The sequence below is a fragment of the Rana temporaria genome, chromosome 10, assembly GCF_905171775.1.
Source record: "Rana temporaria chromosome 10, aRanTem1.1, whole genome shotgun sequence".
NCBI lineage: Eukaryota > Metazoa > Chordata > Amphibia > Anura > Ranidae > Rana > Rana temporaria.
In genome coordinates this window covers 53,070,510-53,087,409 of record NC_053498.1, presented here as the reverse complement: position 1 = coordinate 53,087,409, position 16,900 = coordinate 53,070,510, and the positions used below count along the sequence as shown (strand labels likewise).

The following is a 16,900-nucleotide window of genomic DNA, read 5'->3' as shown; positions in this document are numbered from 1 at the left end:
TGGGATGTTTAAAGCTTGGGAAATCTTTTTGTATCCAAATCCGGCTTTAAACTTCTCCACAACAGTATCTCGGACCTGCCTGGTGTGTTCTTTGTTCTTCGTGATGCTCTCTGCGCTTTAAACGGACCTCTGAGACTATCAAAGTGCAGGTGCATTTATACAGAGACTTTATTAAACACAGGGTGAATTCTATTTATCATCATTAGACATTGTCAACCTTGGATCATTCAGAGATCCTCACTGAACTTCTGGAGAGAGTTTGCTGCACTGAAAGTAAAGGGGCTGAATAATTTTGCACGCCCAATTTTTCAGTTTTTTATTTGTTAAAGTTTGAAATATCCAATAAATTTCGTTCCACTTCATGATTGTGTCCCACATGTTGATTCTTCAAAAAAATATTAGTTTTATATCTTTATGTTTGAAGCCTGAAATGTGGCATAAGGTTGCAAAGTTCATGGGGGCCGAATACTTTCGCAAGGCACTGTACATTTCTATCTCTCTACATATATCTCTCCATCTGTGTCTACATATACATCTCTATCTATCTCTCTACATATATCTCCATCTATCTGTCTCTACCTATACATATATCTCTAATCTATATATTTTTTTTTTTTTTTTTTTTCAGGACTTGCATCGGAAAGCAGCTCGATTAGTAGCAGCCAAATGCACATTGGCTGCTCGTGTAGACAGTTTCCATGAAAGTTCAGAGGGAAAGGTCAGGTTTTAATGTTTGTGTAGCTTATACTTTTCAAGGGAATATATCGTAAGTCCTTTCTTAACCTATTGCGCAGTGAGTGCACTTTCAGCACAGAAATCTAAGGGTCATAGACTGTGTTTCGTCTGTACTAATAATCAGTAACAATTACCATGTGACTGATCGTCTTGCTTGAAGGTTCCTAGAAGGGACAGGTGGCCTCTGAAAACATAATTGCTACGTATCTGTAAAGGCCCACTTCACCAGAAGTGTCAGTGCCTCATCGGATTTTCAGCATTTGGCCTTGGTTTCCCTGGTCTGTAGGGCTGTCACCTGGTCTTCTGCACACACCTTTGCCAAGATTTGGTTCACTACAGTAATGTTTTGCTGACCTACCTGAAGCACTGCTGGCAGTGAGAGCTTGCTGTGTCAAGCTTTGCTATTTGCCAGTGTCCACCCTGAAAGGTGAAGATTAACGGCTAAGCATTAACTCTACACTGCAATGTACTTAAAAAATAAAATCCTATTACCAAGGCAATACACCCATATATAAATTGTAAAAAATGCTCTGGCATTTAAGGAGTGTACAGGAGCTGAGGTAGACCTGAAGTTTGTCTACAATTTATGGTACTAGCTAGCTCTTGAGTGCCTAGAGATTGTGCTTTTTCTTCATTCTAGGTGGGTTATGACTTAAAAGAGGAGATTGAAAGAAAGTTCGACAAGTGGCAAGAACCTCCCCCTGTTAAGCAAGTGAAACCCCTGCCAGCACCACTTGATGGACAAAGGAAGAAACGTGGAGGCCGCAGGTAAGGATGATGTTCTCTTTGTGCTTAAGCATAAACTTTGAGGGTAATAGGCATGCAAATAATACCTGCCTTTTTCTCGAAGATATCGTAAGATGAAAGAGCGACTGGGTCTCACAGAAATTCGCAAACAAGCTAACCGGATGAGCTTTGGAGAGGTATGTTCTCCCACTAGTAATTAGAAATTGCAATCTTGCATACAATTAGTAAAGAATGTTACCCCCAAACACTTCATATTCCTTATGTATATGTTTTACCATTGTGTTAAAAAGTATTCTGTTCTCTTTTATTTCTTCCTTTGTGTGAAATACCTGGTGATCCTGTCAGTTCCCCTGCTTTCTTGTATCGTGTGCAGGCAGTTACTTGAAAGCAGGAAGATCAATGAACTACAAGAGCACTCACCAGTTCATTGAGAACTACAAGTAATCAATCGCAAAGGCTGACTGTGCTTGTCTGTTCATTCACAGGAAGCGCTGTCACAAGAAGGGGGGGGGGGGGAGAAGGGGGTGCATGATGAACATGTTACACCCTAAATATGGGTGTAACATGTTCCGGAAGGCAAACTTGGCCTTTAAGTTAGGGCAGGTTTGTTTTCTTTCTCGTACATCACGGGACACAGAGCGGCATATTCATTACTATGTGGGTTATATGGAGTACCTTCAGGTGATGGACAACAGGAAGTGCCCCTCCCTATATAACCCCCTCCCATAGGAGGAGTACCTCAGTTTTTTCGCCAGTGTCTTAGGTGTTGGTCATGGTTTAGCTTTGCCTCCACATCCTTGGGATCAAGGCAGGCTAACCGGATCTGTCCAACGGCCTCAGTGCTAAAGTGGACAGTATCCAGACCCCAAAGCCATGGGGTTTGCCCATAACGCTTCTCTTTTTAGAGAGCTGGACCCTGGGCCCAGGACTTAGAACCTTGGGCATCTAAAGCTCCTGTTTGCCAGGGTGCTATATGGGCCCAGGACAGTGGCTCCTTTATAGGAACCCAGGGCCTGAAGGTCTAGACGCCACCCACGGAGATGGGGGAAGATTGGACCTCTTGCTGTGCAAAAGTCCTGCGGCATGGAGCAGGTAAGTATTGGGGAGCCTGCGGAACTTGGTTCTTAGCAGATTCCCTGGAGGGAGGTGCACAGGGGGTCATGCCTGGGTATGCTCTGCATTGGCAAGGAATCACTATGTCTATGGTCAGACAGGATGATTCAAATCTTTTTCCCCAGTGATAGGTGTCCTCCCTGGTAAGTGTTGTTTAGCTGGGTCTGCTGCGCTAGGTGTGGGATCTCTGTGAAATACAGGAGCCGTGTTTCCCATGCTAAGAGGAGGTCTGTGACCTACCTGAGGGCTTACTGCCTGGGTGCTGCGCCGCTCCGTCCTCCTCCATGTGCGATGGCCCCCGCCCGTGCCCGAGATATGAACGTTTTTTCGCGCCATTGGCTGGGGTGGGGGCGCATCCCTGTGGGCGGCGATTTACATATAGGAAGGGGAGGCCCTTCCAGTAGCTGCCAAAAGCTCAGTGTCTTCCTGAGTTACAGAGGAGGAGGACGCAGAGCGGAGCTCGCTGAGGACACCCAGTGGCGGAAGGAAAGATTACAGTCTTTTTCTAAAGAATAGACTGTCAAACCTACAGATAGGTTTCCTTTTCCTTTTTTTTCAGCAGATGGCTATTGGCAATACTTATTAGGAGAGATAAGATATAAGATATAAAAAAAAAAGAAGAAAAAGGGAAAGTACTTCTGATCTCCCTTCTCAGTTTGGGCGTTAGTCTCTATCGTTCCCAAACCGGCAGATCCCCTTAGCTACGTCTGTGGCTGGGTGATAGCAGGTGTACCTTGGTATTGTACCATGGCTTCTGGGTCAGAGGGTACAAAGGGTGGGGATTCCCCCGCAAAATCCGAGGGCTCAGACACGGCTATGCCGCTGCTCTCCCCACAGGACATATCAGGGCACGCCCTGATGGGACCTGGGGGATCTGGTGCTGGGGCTGGTCCAGTTCAGTCCAGCCCCGGCTTTGTCACTGAGAGGGTGCTTGCTGTTTCTTTAGGAGAACTAGAGAAAAGAATGGCAAAAAGAATAGCTAAGGCTATATCGGGTAGAAAGCGGACTAGGTCTCCGTCACCCGAGCAGGAACCCTCAGACTCAGAGATCCTTTCCCTAGGGGAATTGGATAATCCTGACGTTTTGGACCAGGGTGGTTCAGAGATCAAGGATCCGGATACTGAGGAGTCTAGTTCAACCTCCCAAGGGGAAAGTTTGTGGGTTCAAGCTTTAACGGACATGGTCCATGAGGCATTTAAGTTACCCATACCAGAACCTCAAGTATCGGCGGTTTCAGCTTTAGGCTCATTAAGAGCGCCTCAAAGCAACGCAGTTTTTCCGGTCCATCCTCTACTCGAGGATGTCATATTTCAGGATTGGATCAAGCCAGATAGAGTCTTTTTACCACCTAAAAAATTCTCTGTTTTATATCCTATGGAGGAGAAATTCTCCAAAAGGTGGGCGCCCCCGGCGGTGGACGCAGCCATCTCCTGTGTGAACAGATCTTTAACTTGCCCTGTAGAAAACTTACAGGTGTTTAAGGATCCGGTTGATAAACGCTTGGAAACATTACTTAAGGCCTCCTTTACTTCAGCAGGGGCGATAGTTCAGCCCGCTGTGGCTGCTATTGGAGTTGCCCAAGCATTATCAGATAAGACTAAGCAAATGCTTAAACTGATCCCTGCCCAACAGGCAGAGGAATTTTCGGATATACCCAGGGCTATACGCTTTACGGTGGATGCTATCAAAGACTCCATCCAGCAGGCGTCACGTTTATCCTTATTTCTAATCCATATGAGAAGGCTCTTATGGTTGAAGAATTGGGAGGCTGAGCCCCCGTGCAAAAAACTCCTGGTAGGGTTTCCCTTCCATGGAGGACGTCTCTTCGGAGAAGATCTGGATAGATATATTCAGACTATATCGAGCGGCAAAAGCACTCTCTTGCCAGTCAAGAAGAAGGCCCGAGGGCCCGCATTTAAGCGCCAGCCCTTCCCGGGGCAGGGGCCCTCTAATACCAAACAGTATCGACGGCCTCCTGCAAGATCAGGATTTAACAATAAGCCGCAGGGCCAAGCCACGGGGGGCAAGAAACAGTGGTACCGCAAGCCTGCGAAGCCAGCCCCCAAGTCGGCTTTATGAAGGGGCGCCCCCACCCACGATGGTGGGGGGAAGGCTGCGTCTCTTTGCAGAGGTTTGGGAGGCCAGCATTCCCGACTGCTGGGTACGGTCTTCCGTGACCACAGGCTACAAACTAGAATTTCTAAAATTCCCTCCTCCTCATTACCAGGAGTCAAGAGTACCAGGCGACCCTGTGAAAAGAGCCGCATTGATGGCGGCATTGAATCATCTGCTATGCCAGAAGGTGATAGTAGAAGTACCAGTCCGGGAACAGGGATTGGGGTTCTACTCCAACCTGTTTATCATCCCAAAGCCCAACGGCGATGTCAGGCCAATCTTGGACTTAAAGGGAGTAAATGCGTACCTAAAGGTTCGGTCAGCTGGCGCCGTGCTCCAGAAGGACGACTTCATGGCGTCCATAGACATAAAGGATGCTTACCTTCATGTGCCAATTTTTCAGCCACATCAAGTATTTCTACGCTTCGCGGTGGCTCAGCGTCATTTCCAATTTGTGGCGCTCCCCTTCGGGTTGGCTACGGCCCCCCGGGTATTCACGAAGGTCCTAGCCCCAATCCTAGCCAATCTAAGGACCCAAGGGGTCACGGTTCTGGCTTACCTGGACGACCTCTTGGTCGTAGACCACTCGTCTCCTGGCCTGGAACGAGCAGTGGCCCTCACGGTTCAGTACCTCGAGAGGTTCGGCTGGGTCCTAAATCGAGACAAGTCAGCATTCCTGCCCACAAGGCAGCTGGAATATCTTGGCATGAGATTGGATACAGAACAACAAAAGGTGTTCCTACCCCTATTAAAGGTCAAGGCCATCAAGGAGCTAATACAAATAGTTCTAAAGAAAGAAAAGGCCAACTGTTCGCCTATGTATGCGACTACTAGGCAAGATGGTGGCCACATTCGAGGCGGTTCCGTACGCTCAGAGCCACACTCGCATCCTGCAGGCAGCCATCCTGTCAGCATGGAGCAAGAGGCCTCAGGCCTTAGAAATTCCTTTGCCACTCTCACCAAGAGTGCGGCAAAGTCTATCTTGGTGGTTAAACCCTCAGAATCTCCTGAAGGGAAAGACTTTCAGTCCTGTGACCTGGAAGATAGTAACCACAGACGCCAGCCTGATGGGCTGGGGAGCAATTTTGGATGGTTGCACTCGCCAGGGCACTTGGGCAGCGGCAGAGAAGCAGTTGCCCATCAATATCTTGGAGCTCAGAGCTGCTCGACTAGCCCTCAGGGCTTGGACGTCCAAACTACAGGGGTTCCCGGTGAGAATACAATCGGACAATGCCACGGCGGTGGCATATATAAATCACCAAGGGGGAACCAAGAGTCAAGCCGCTCAGAAAGAAGTGAGCTTGATTTTCTTGTGGGCAGAAGCCCATGTGCCCTGCATATCGGCTATATTCATTCCGGAGTGGACAACCTACAGGCGGACTTCTTAAGTCGCCAGACTCTGTTGCCGGGGGAGTGGTCTCTGCATCCACAGGTCTTTCAGACACTCTGCCAGAAATGGGGAGTGCCGGACGTGGATATCATGGCATCGAGACTGAACAAGAAGCTAGACAGGTTCATGTCCCGCACAAGGGATCCCAGGGCCTGCGGAACCGATGCGTTAGTTTGCCCTTGGCATCAGTTCAAACTTCTTTATGCATTTCCCCCGCTCCAGTTACTACCCCGCCTGCTGCGCAGGATCAGGGTGGAGCACATACCAGTTATCCTGGTAGCTCCAGCATGGCCCAGAAGGGCATGGTATTCACTAATCCTGAAGATGGTAGTGGGAGACCCTTGGACTCTTCCTCTACGGCCAGACCTGCTATCGCAAGGTCCGATCCTCCACCCTGCCTTACGGCATCTAAATTTGACGGCCTGGAAGCTGAATCCCTGATTCTCAGGGGTAGAGGTCTGTCTCAAAGTAATCTCTACCCTAATCAGAGCCAGGAAACCGGTCTCTAGGGTGATTTATTACAGGGTCTGGAAGGCCTATGTAGGCTGGTGTGAGTCCAAGCGATGGCTTTCTCGCAAATTTACCATCGATAGAGTATTAAGTTTTCTCCAGCTAGGAGTGGATAAAGGACTGGCTTTAAGCACAATCAAGGGACAGATTTCAGCTTTGTCAGTGTGGTTTCAGCGGCCGCTGGCCACCCACTCGCTAGTTAAGACCTTCATTCAAGGGGTCTTGCGTATTAATCCTCCAGTTAAATCCCCACTTTGTCCGTGGGATTTAAATCTTGTTCTGTCAAGTTTACAGAAACAACCTTTTGAGCCGTTGGCTGAAATTCCTTTGGTTTTACTGACAAGGAAGTTAGTATTTTTGGTTGCCATGGTTTCCGCCAGAAGAGTATCGGAACTGGCAGCCTTATCCTGTAAGGAACCATATCTTATTTTACATAAGGACAAGGTCGTTCTCCGCCCTCATCCTTCCTTCCTACCAAAGGTTATATCCAGTTTTCATCTAAACCAGGATTTGGTATTACCATCCTTCTTTCCTAAACCTACTTCCAAAAAGGAAGGGTTGCTGCATACCTTGGATATTGTCAGGGCCATGAAGGCCTATCTTAAAGCTACAGAGAAGATCCGGAAAACAGATGTGTTGTTCATTTTACCGGATGGGCCCAAAAAGGGGCAGGCAGCTGCAAAATCCACCATATCGAGGTGGATTAAACAGTTAATCACTCAGGCCTACGGCTTGAAGGGGTTGCCTCCTCCGTTATCATTAAAGGCTCATTCTACTAGGGCCATGGGCGCCTCCTGGGCAGCACACCACCAGATCTCTATGGCTCAAGTTTGCAAGGCGGCAACCTGGTCTTCGGTCCACACGTTTACAAAGTTCTACCAGTTGGACATAAGAAGGAATACTGATACAGCCTTTGGGCAGGCAGTGCTGCGGGCTGCAGTTTGAGACCCTCGGATTCCGGGGGCTCCCCTTTGAGTAAAATTTAAAATTATTTTTTTCTCAACTAAGTTGGATTTATTATGATTTAAGTATATCTCTAAATTAAATCCTTTTGTCTTGGGAAGATGTCTCCCTCCCCTCATTGTAAGCATTGCTTTGGGACATCCCACATAGTAATGAATATGCCGCTCTGTGTCCCGTGATGTACGAGAAAGAAAAAGGGATTTTTAATACAGCTTACCTGTAAAATCCTTTTCTTGGAGTACATCACGGGACACAGAGCTCCCACCCCTCTTATGGGGACCATTTTGGGAGGCATACTGCTTGCTACAAAACTGAGGTACTCCTCCTATGGGAGGGGGTTATATAGGGAGGGGCACTTCCTGTTTGAGATTGCCAGTGTCCATCACCTGAAGGTACTCCATATAACCCACATAGTAATGAATATGCCGCTCTGTGTCCCGTGATGTACTCCAAGAAAAGGATTTTACAGGTAAGCTGTATTAAAAATCCCTTTTTATCCATGCATAAAAAAAAAAAATCTGACCATACATGAGCTGAGGTTGCCGATACCTTACATTACATTGATAATAGCAAATAATGCCTTTTCATACTAAAAAAAAAAGCAAAAAATTATCTTAAGAAGAAAGTTGCACATGGCTGGAAAATGGGTGCCGAGGGGCTTAATAATTTTATAATAGTTGTAGTAGGTAATATTTTGGTATCACAACTTTAAAGGGTAAGTTCACCCTTTGACAAAAAATAATAAATGCACATTTTTTTGCAGGTAAAAAATATGAAAAGTAAAGCATTGCCCCAGCAATCAGATTGCTGATGTCATGCCGGTCTCCTGCAGATCTGAAAGTGTATCGACTTGCTCGTACTTGGTATGAAGATCCCCCACAAATGGTCACAGTGGGAGGTTCGGGGGCCGGTGCATTCATAACATGTTGCATGTTACACCCTGTATATGGCTGTAACATGTAATGAAAGGTGAGCTTATCCTTTAAGGCAGTAGTCCTCAACCCTGTCCTCAGGGCCCACTAATAAGCCAGGTTTGCAAGATAACTGAAATGCATCACAGGAGATCATTTGCTGCTCGGTGATTGCAGTATTCTAGTCTGTATCTCTCTAAGGTAATACATAAAATCTGGCCTGTTAATGGGCCCTGAGGACAAGATTGATGACCAATGCTTTTAAGGTATAAATTCTTAGAGGAATATGTATGTTGGTAAAAAGGGGGCATTCGTAAAAAATAAAAAAAATAAAATTCCTTACCTTTTTTGAATAGATATCTTGAGCAAGCAAGGATTAGTACAAATCTGCATCGATCCAAGATTTTCCTTCACAAAAAGCTATTTTGTTTTATATAGAATTGCAACACAAATCACTATTTAAAAAAAAACGTCAAGAAATCCCTGAGTATTTCTTTCCATGTCTGTATTCTCCCAAATGTGTTTTTGGTATATATCTTTCTTTTATCGTACATCATGGGATACAGAGTCTTAAGTATTTACTTAATGGGTAATGGGCCACCTTAAGGTGTTGACACTGGTAAACCCTAATTAAGGAAGTTTACTCCCTATATAACCCCCTCCTCCTTCCAGTAGCACATCATTTTTTTTTCACCAGTGTCTAAAGGTGTTGGTCACGAGTGAAGAAGTGCTCTGAAGAGCTCCAGGAGGGATCCAAGCTGGATTTAAATTCCTCCATAAAAAAGCCAGATCCAACCACATTGCCACTGAGGCCTAAATGGATGGTACCTGGGACCTCGTATCCCTCTTTGTAGTGCTGAACCCCAGAAATCCAGGGTTTAGGTCTTTGTAAAATTGCCTAAAACTCTTGAGGGGGTGCTATACATGGCACAAGGCAGTGGAACCCTGTTTCAGGGACCCCGTTCTTGAAGGTTTGGCTAAACACAGCCTAAGGTGATGGGTGAAAACTGGAATTTTTTTCTGTTAATTAAGTAAAATCCTGCGGTGACGGTAAGGAAGAGGCTTGGATATCTTTAAATGTCTATGTATTTCTTCCCTAAAAGGGGTTGTAAAGGTAAAAAATGTTTTCCCTAAATAGCTTCCTTTACCTTGGTGCAGTCCTCCTTCACTTACCTCATCCTTCGATTTTTGCTTTTAAATGTCCTTATTTCTTCTGAGAAATCCTCACTTCCTGTTCTTCTGTCTGTAACTACACACGGTAATGCAACACTTTTTTTTTTTTTTTTTTTCTCCCTGGTGTGGAGAAAGTCTCTTGAGGGGGCGAGCAGGAGGGTCAGGACGCCCACTAACACACAGCTCCTTTCTCTATCTGCAAAGTAGATAGTGTCCTGACCCTCCTGATCGCCCTCTCCCCCCTCAAGAGGCTTTCTCCACACAGAGAAAGCAGGGAGAAAGTGTTGCATTACTGTGTGTAGTTACAGACAGAACAGGAAGTGAGGATTTCTCAGAAGAAATAAGGACATTTAAAAGCAAAATCGAAGGATGAGGTAAGTGAAGGTTAGGACTACACGAAGGTAAAAAAGCTATAAACCTGTATACGTGACTGAAGATGCCCTTACCTCCTCCCTCCAGGGTTTGGAAGAAAGATTAGCGGCTTTAATCGCATGCTCTATTCAGATGGATAAGAAACGTACTAGGTCCCCTTCCCCCACTCCAGCTTTGCTAGGGGAACAGTGGACTCATGATGAGGTGTTACCCACAATCGATCAGGAAGAAAAAGAAACCGATGATTCCTTAATAGAGGAGACAACTGTAGATGAACCCTTTTCAGCTTCCCAAACTGAGAAATTGCTGATACAATCTCTTACAGAAATGGTTCGTTCCACCTTCATGCTGCCTCTAACAGACTCATGAAAACCCAGCCTCTTCTTCCTTAGGTTCTTTAAAACTTTCCCATGCTTTGCATGCGTTTCCAGCACATGCATTGCTATAACAGCTTATATTTCCGGAATGGGATCATCCGGATAAGCACTTTCTCCCTCCTAAGAGTTTTGCAACTCGCTATCCTCTGGAGGAAAAATTCTCCAAAAGATGGAAAGTACCAGCAATTGACGCTGCGATTTCCAATGTCAATAATAACTTAACTTGTCCTGTAGACAATGCACAGATGCTTAAGGATCCAACAGATAAGAAGTTGGAATCCCTGCTAAAATCTGCCTTTTCTATAGCAGGTGCTGTCACTCAGCCCGCAGTCGCTGCGATAGGTGTCTGCCAATCGATAAAGGACCAATTTTTAATTGGCCCTTGGAGAACTCCCTACACAGCAAGCTCGGGATTTGGCTGAACTACCAAAGACATTATGTTTTGCCATAGATGCCATTAAAGAGTCTATTCACCAGGCATCCCGCCTTACGCTTATGCTTGTACATATGCGCAGGATTCTGTGGCTAAAAAATTGGTCAGCAGAAACACCATGTAAGAACCTCCTAACTCCCTTCCATGGGGAGCGACTTTTCGGAGAAGACTTGGATAAATAGATCAAGACAATTTCTAGTGGCAAAAGCACTCTCAAAAGAAAATGCACGACATCCCTGCATACAGCACTTTTTTGGAGGCGAGCGGCGGGCCTCTCCAGGCGCCATTGTAGCGGCGCCACGTGCAGCGCGAATGGAGCAGACGCCCAACACATTCCCTTTGGATCTGTTTATTAGTCTTTCTTGCTTTCCCCTTTTCGCTCCAATTTTTTGTTCACTCCGTGATTTGATTTGCTTTTCTCCAGTTATGCTTCCTGCGCTTAGACACTGCCCTGATGGGCCAGTATTTGGCGCACTATAAATCCATTCAATCAATCAATCAGGCGGGCGCAACACCGCTTTCTCCGGCTCCTGCTTACCTCATGGGGACACCGGCAGCATTCCGCCCAGACGTAGCAGACCTCACCCAGCGTCGGATGGACGCTGACCTCTGCGGAACCGTGCACACCTGGGGGCTTGTACTTTACTACTATTGCTCTTTTTTCTGTTTCTTCTTCTGACTTTTCACCTCATCTTCTTCGGTCCTCCTCTTCACCTCTCTACCATTCCCTTGCCCTCCTCCGGTCCCATCTCCCCTGACCTACCCATGACCATGGACGAACTCACTATTGTCGCCTTGAACACGAAGGGACTGAACATCCCAGAGAAGAGACGGATGCTACTAAATGACATGAGACGCCTGTCAGCGGACATAGTCATGCTGCAAGAAACACACTTCCGAGACGATAAACTCCCGATACTCAAGAATAGGCACTACCCGACAATATACCATTCAACTAACCCGGAGGCCAAGTCTAGAGGAGTATCTGTGCTAATCTCGGCAAAGCTGCCGTGGGCCCTGACAGACGTACTCTGACACGACAGGTAGATTCCGGTTCTTGAAGGGACTGATTGGGGGGGGGGGGTGAAGGTGACCATTGCCAACCTCTACGCCCCGAACAGCCAACAAGATGCCTTTTTTTTTTTTTTTTTTTTTAAAAACACCTGACACGCCTACGGAGGTTCACCGACGGACAACTGATAGTGGGTGGTGACTTTAATGTTTCACTGTCCCCAGAGGAAGATACGTCGTCAGGGCGGTCCTTCACCACTCCGGGCATGCGAAGGGCCATGTATTCGGCCCTACACACAACACGGTTGATAGACGTCTGGTGACTTTTTCATCCCGGTGAGCGGGATTATCCCTTTTACTCCCACCCCCACCAAGCGTACTCGCGGATAGATTATTTGTTCCCCATGGCCAACTCCAGGCGGTCAGGAGTGTCTCGATTGGCTCCATCACCTGGTCTGACCATGCTCCGGACTTGATGCGATGCGCGCTGACCGACTTCTTCTATAGGGGGCAAAGACAGCCATGGAGGCTAAATGAGGGCCTGCTGCAGAATCCAGAGGTGCTGGCGGACGTGGTGAAGGAAATCACCCATTACTTTGACACCAACGCCACCACTGACGGAGATGTGGGCCTAGTTTGGGAGGCTCATAAGGAGGTCATACAGGGGGTACTCATCAAGCACGGTGCACGACTCAAACGGCAAAGGATGGAGCAATTTGATTCCCTCCTCGACAAACTACAGACTCTGGAAACCAACCATAAACTGACTCCGATAATCGAACGAAGAACGGAACTAGACACGACACGACTGCAGATCACTGACCACCTTCGATTTAGAGCAAAGGCGGCGCTACAAATCTTGCGAAAACGGGTCTACGAGTCGGGCAACAAATGCGGGAGACTGCTAGCACAATCCTTACAGGCCCAAAGACTGGCGTCCTATATACCGTGCATAAATACACAGACGGGACAGAAAGTGACCCTACCCCAACAGATCACAAAAGAATTCAAAGATTTTTATGAATCACTTTATAATTTGTCCCCGACTTCGCCGCCCCTGGACCGCTTCACGAACTATATAACCACTTCCTGTCTGCCCACATTACCAAGCGAGACGCGAGAGCTTTTTGGAGGCGCCTATCATGATGATGGAGCTCCAGGCAGCGATCGGAAACACCAAATCCGGGAGGGCTCCGGGACCAGACGGCCTCACGGTCCAGTACTATAAGTCCCTATTCCTGTCCCTAGGGGCTCACTTTCTACAACTGCTCAATGGAATTGCCAAGGGGGGAACTCTACATGACACCACGCTACAAGCCCAGATTACAGTTATCCCAAAGGAGGGCAAAGACCCGACATGTTGCTGAAGCTACCGCTCCATATCCCTTCTCAACACGGATCTTAAACTGTTTACTAAGGTTATAGCCACCAGGTTGTAACCCCATCTGCCTTCTTTAGTGCACTTAGATCAGGTAGGCTTTGTCCCGACGCGTGAGGCAAGAGACACCACGAAAGTATTGAACCTACTATACTCGGTCACCAGCACTAAAACACTGTGTGTGTCTTTATCGGCACAGACACGGAGAAAGCATTCGACTGGGTCAATTGGGCCTTTATGTTCCCCACGTCACGTGGGGCTGGGAAGCCACATGCTGCGCTGGATCATGACGACGTATACAAGGCCAACGGCTAGAGTTAGAGCTAACGGGATGATCTCGAACTCATTCCCGATTACTAATGGCACTCGCCAGGGGTGCCCGTTGTCCCCCCTGCTTTTCGCCCTTTCCCTGGAGCCATTCCTTTGCCACGTACGTTTGAACCCCAACATTTTAGGCGTGGCGGTTGACCGTGTCCAACACAAGGTATCGGCTTGCGCAGACGACCTGATGTTCTCGCTTGCCTCCCCCCACCACTTCCCTACCAAATTTGTTACAGGAATTTACTACATACGGACAGCTCTCCAATTTGAAAATCTATATTTTGCAAAATCGGATGCGATGGGCGTGGGGATACAGCGACTCACACATTTACAATCTAGCTTTATACTGCAGTGGTCGTCCATGGCCTTGAAATACCTGGGCACGCACATTCCCCGGGAGTTCTCACGGGTTTTTGACCTCAATTTTCCACCCCTACTGAAGATAGTCAAAAGATTACTGAACCAATAGAACTCGGGTTTGCATTCTTGGATGGGCCGGTGCAACATCTTAATGTCGGTCCTGACAAAATTTCTCTTATGCAAGCGTTGCCCGACCACATACCAACATCTTGCGTCAAACAGGTGCAAGCGACGCTAACTGACTTCGTCTGGGCTAGGAAAAGACCTTGCCTCTCTTACAAACTGTTAGTACTTCCCAAACACGGTGGGGGTCTCGCTCTCCTAGACATGAGGGCATACTACCAGGCAGTTCACCTGGGAAGGCTTATAGATTTGTGCCGTCATCAGGAGACTAAGTTCTGGATGCGGCTGGAGCAGAGCCAATCCGTAGTACCCCCTCGCGAGGGCACCTTGGTGCCATATGGACTTGCCAGCAGAAGCCAGGCAGCACCCGCTGTAACCCATCACGTATATGCGCTCGCCTCCTCACACAGGCTTCGATATGCTCCCCGACTCCCCTCTATACCCCATACTGGGGAAACCCCTGGTTTGCACCGGGCTTACACGACGGGGCCTTCCGGAAACTAGGCGAGACGGGCTTACACCAGGCCTCCCACTTTAGCTCTAGAGGACAGTGGAAATCGATTGCGGATCAGTCGGGCCTGTTTCGCTTGGATTTCTGGAGAGCGCTTCAGCTGAGACACTTTCTCCATTCCCTGCGTCCCCCGGATGCGCACGACCGACCTCTTGCGACCCTGGAGGAATTATGCAATACTTCTGGAGCGATAACACATGCACTATCACTAGCCTACAACCTCTTGAATACACCACGGCCTGACTTCATGCCCCGGGGTTGCTTAAGTGGGACGTGGAGCTTAACTGTCGCTTCAGTGAGTCCAAACGCCAGCGTATTCTCAACCTTACACATAGGTCCTCCATCTGCGCTAAGACCCAGGAGACCAACTACAAATTGCTATCCAGATGGTACAGAACCCCGGCACGGCTGAATAAATTCTTCCCAGCGACGTCGGACCTTTGCTGGCGCTGCTGGGCAGACAAGGGAACACTTGTGCATATCTTTTGGTCCTGCCCGAGCCTAACACAATTCTGGCAGGTGGTGAGAGACACTGCCCAGAGATTCACGGAACGTACTATACCAGACGCCTCTGCGGTGTTTCTTCTACACGCAGCTGACATCCCTAAAAACAGTACAAAAAATCAGTGATTAGGCATCTACATCTACTAAAGCCTGCATCCCACTTCTCTGGAAGAGCACTTCACCACCACCACCACCACCACCCATTGCTCTATGGTTTAAGAAAGTAGCGGAAATAAAACACATGGAGGATCTGATCCTCACAGCACAAAACATGCAGGAGGCGTTCTCTAACACGTGGCAGATGTGGAACATATTTGTCTATTCAGATGAGGGCCAGGCTTTCCGGGGGATCCCGGCAGAGGTATAAAACAAGCTTCCAGGGCGAGCTCGCCCGACCTGTACGAGTTAAGATGCATTAACGAAACAGACGATATTGACACTCTATGCTCATGGGTACATCCTCCTTTACTCCGCTACTCTCGGACTATGCTATTCTCTACCTTTTCTTTTCTTTCCTTCTTTACTCGACCTCTAAAGGGATTTCCTTGTGTAAAATTGAAAAAAAAAAGTTTGGGGATTGGACCCATGGGGAACCCGGTGCTTCTCATCGACATCCACGGTTGGCACACAGGTTTCTTCCAGGATGGGAAGAGGGATGTTTATTTTTGACCCATATTTGGTCTGGTACATATGAGAACCTCGACCAGACAGCTGGCCGAGGACAGTCGCTTAAGGAGGATAGTTGGTTGCTGCATTTATTACTCCTGTTGTACGGTAATGACAGTATGTACTATGAGCCTCCGGACTTATTTTTTTTGTATGATGTTATCCAGATGTTTGTCATTACTCTGTACCATGTAGGCCCGTGTAGGTCCCTTTCCCGTAATAAATAATAAAAAAAAAAAGCTGTCAGACAAAATGGATGGTACCCAAAACTCATTGGATAGGAGAGACGATTGAGATTTGCCTGTAATGCAGCCTTGCGGCGCTGGACCTTGTGTAATGAAACCCTACGCAAGTTTTGTTCTGACCAAGGTGCTTTCCTGCAGGGTGCTATACAGGAGCGGACCCCAGATTAAGGGAGTGCCAGTACCTGAGGGTCTTTTATCGTAAAGCCTGCCGTGATGGGTGAAGGTTGGAGTTCTGTTATGTTCAGAGTCCTGCAGCAGGAATAGCAAGTCTGCATTTTTGCAGTTTCTGACGGTTTGGTCTTCCCCCAGTGTCAATGGACACTGGAGGCTGTGCACTGTTTAATCATGCCGTGTGTACTTCTTCTTAGGAGTGGGCTGCTGTTTCTCCAACCACTAGAGGGTGCAGGCTCACTCAGTATGGCCTATTTTTATATAGGCAGGAAGTAGAGGGGCAACCATGTTTACCATGTGGACGGCAGGTTCGGCAAGGCCTGTTGAGACATAACAGCAGCCCATGGATGGATACTAATGAAGTGAGTTTTTACTATGGGAGAAGTGTGTGGCCAGACAAGTGGTGATTTATGTACTGCTTAATCCAGGGGGGGCTGTACAACTAAGTCGATACACCCCTATACAGGTATTGCACTGTAAGGAGTTGTGTCTCCAGAATAATGTGCATTTAGGCTGCTTTGTAGCAGAAAAAATGCTGCAAGGGATGCATATGTGCTAGTCTTGCAAAACTAGTATGGGCCAAGTGCAGTTGGGCAGGTGCAGCATAGTATATATGCTTGCAAACTTGTTGCTTAACCACTTCAATAGGCACTTGCGCACCTTCCTGTCCAATTTTCAGCTTTCAGCGCTGTCACACTTTAGGTACAGTGTAGCATGATCACGCAATTGTCTTTCAAACACATTTTTTATCATTTTGTTCCCACAAATAGA

The 16,900-nt window shown here is 47.4% G+C and overlaps 1 protein-coding gene across 1 annotated transcript in view; it reads left to right on the top strand.

Annotated features, from left to right (window-relative positions):
* The window catches only part of PRPF31 (pre-mRNA processing factor 31), a 140,107-nt gene that overhangs the window by 80,472 nt on the left and 42,735 nt on the right, over positions 1-16,900 (top strand). The window contains exons 9-11 of the mRNA XM_040327618.1: positions 629-718; positions 1,376-1,503; positions 1,586-1,658. Coding sequence (XP_040183552.1) covers positions 629-718; positions 1,376-1,503; positions 1,586-1,658 — 291 coding nt within the window. The remainder of the gene's footprint in view (positions 1-628; positions 719-1,375; positions 1,504-1,585; positions 1,659-16,900) is intronic.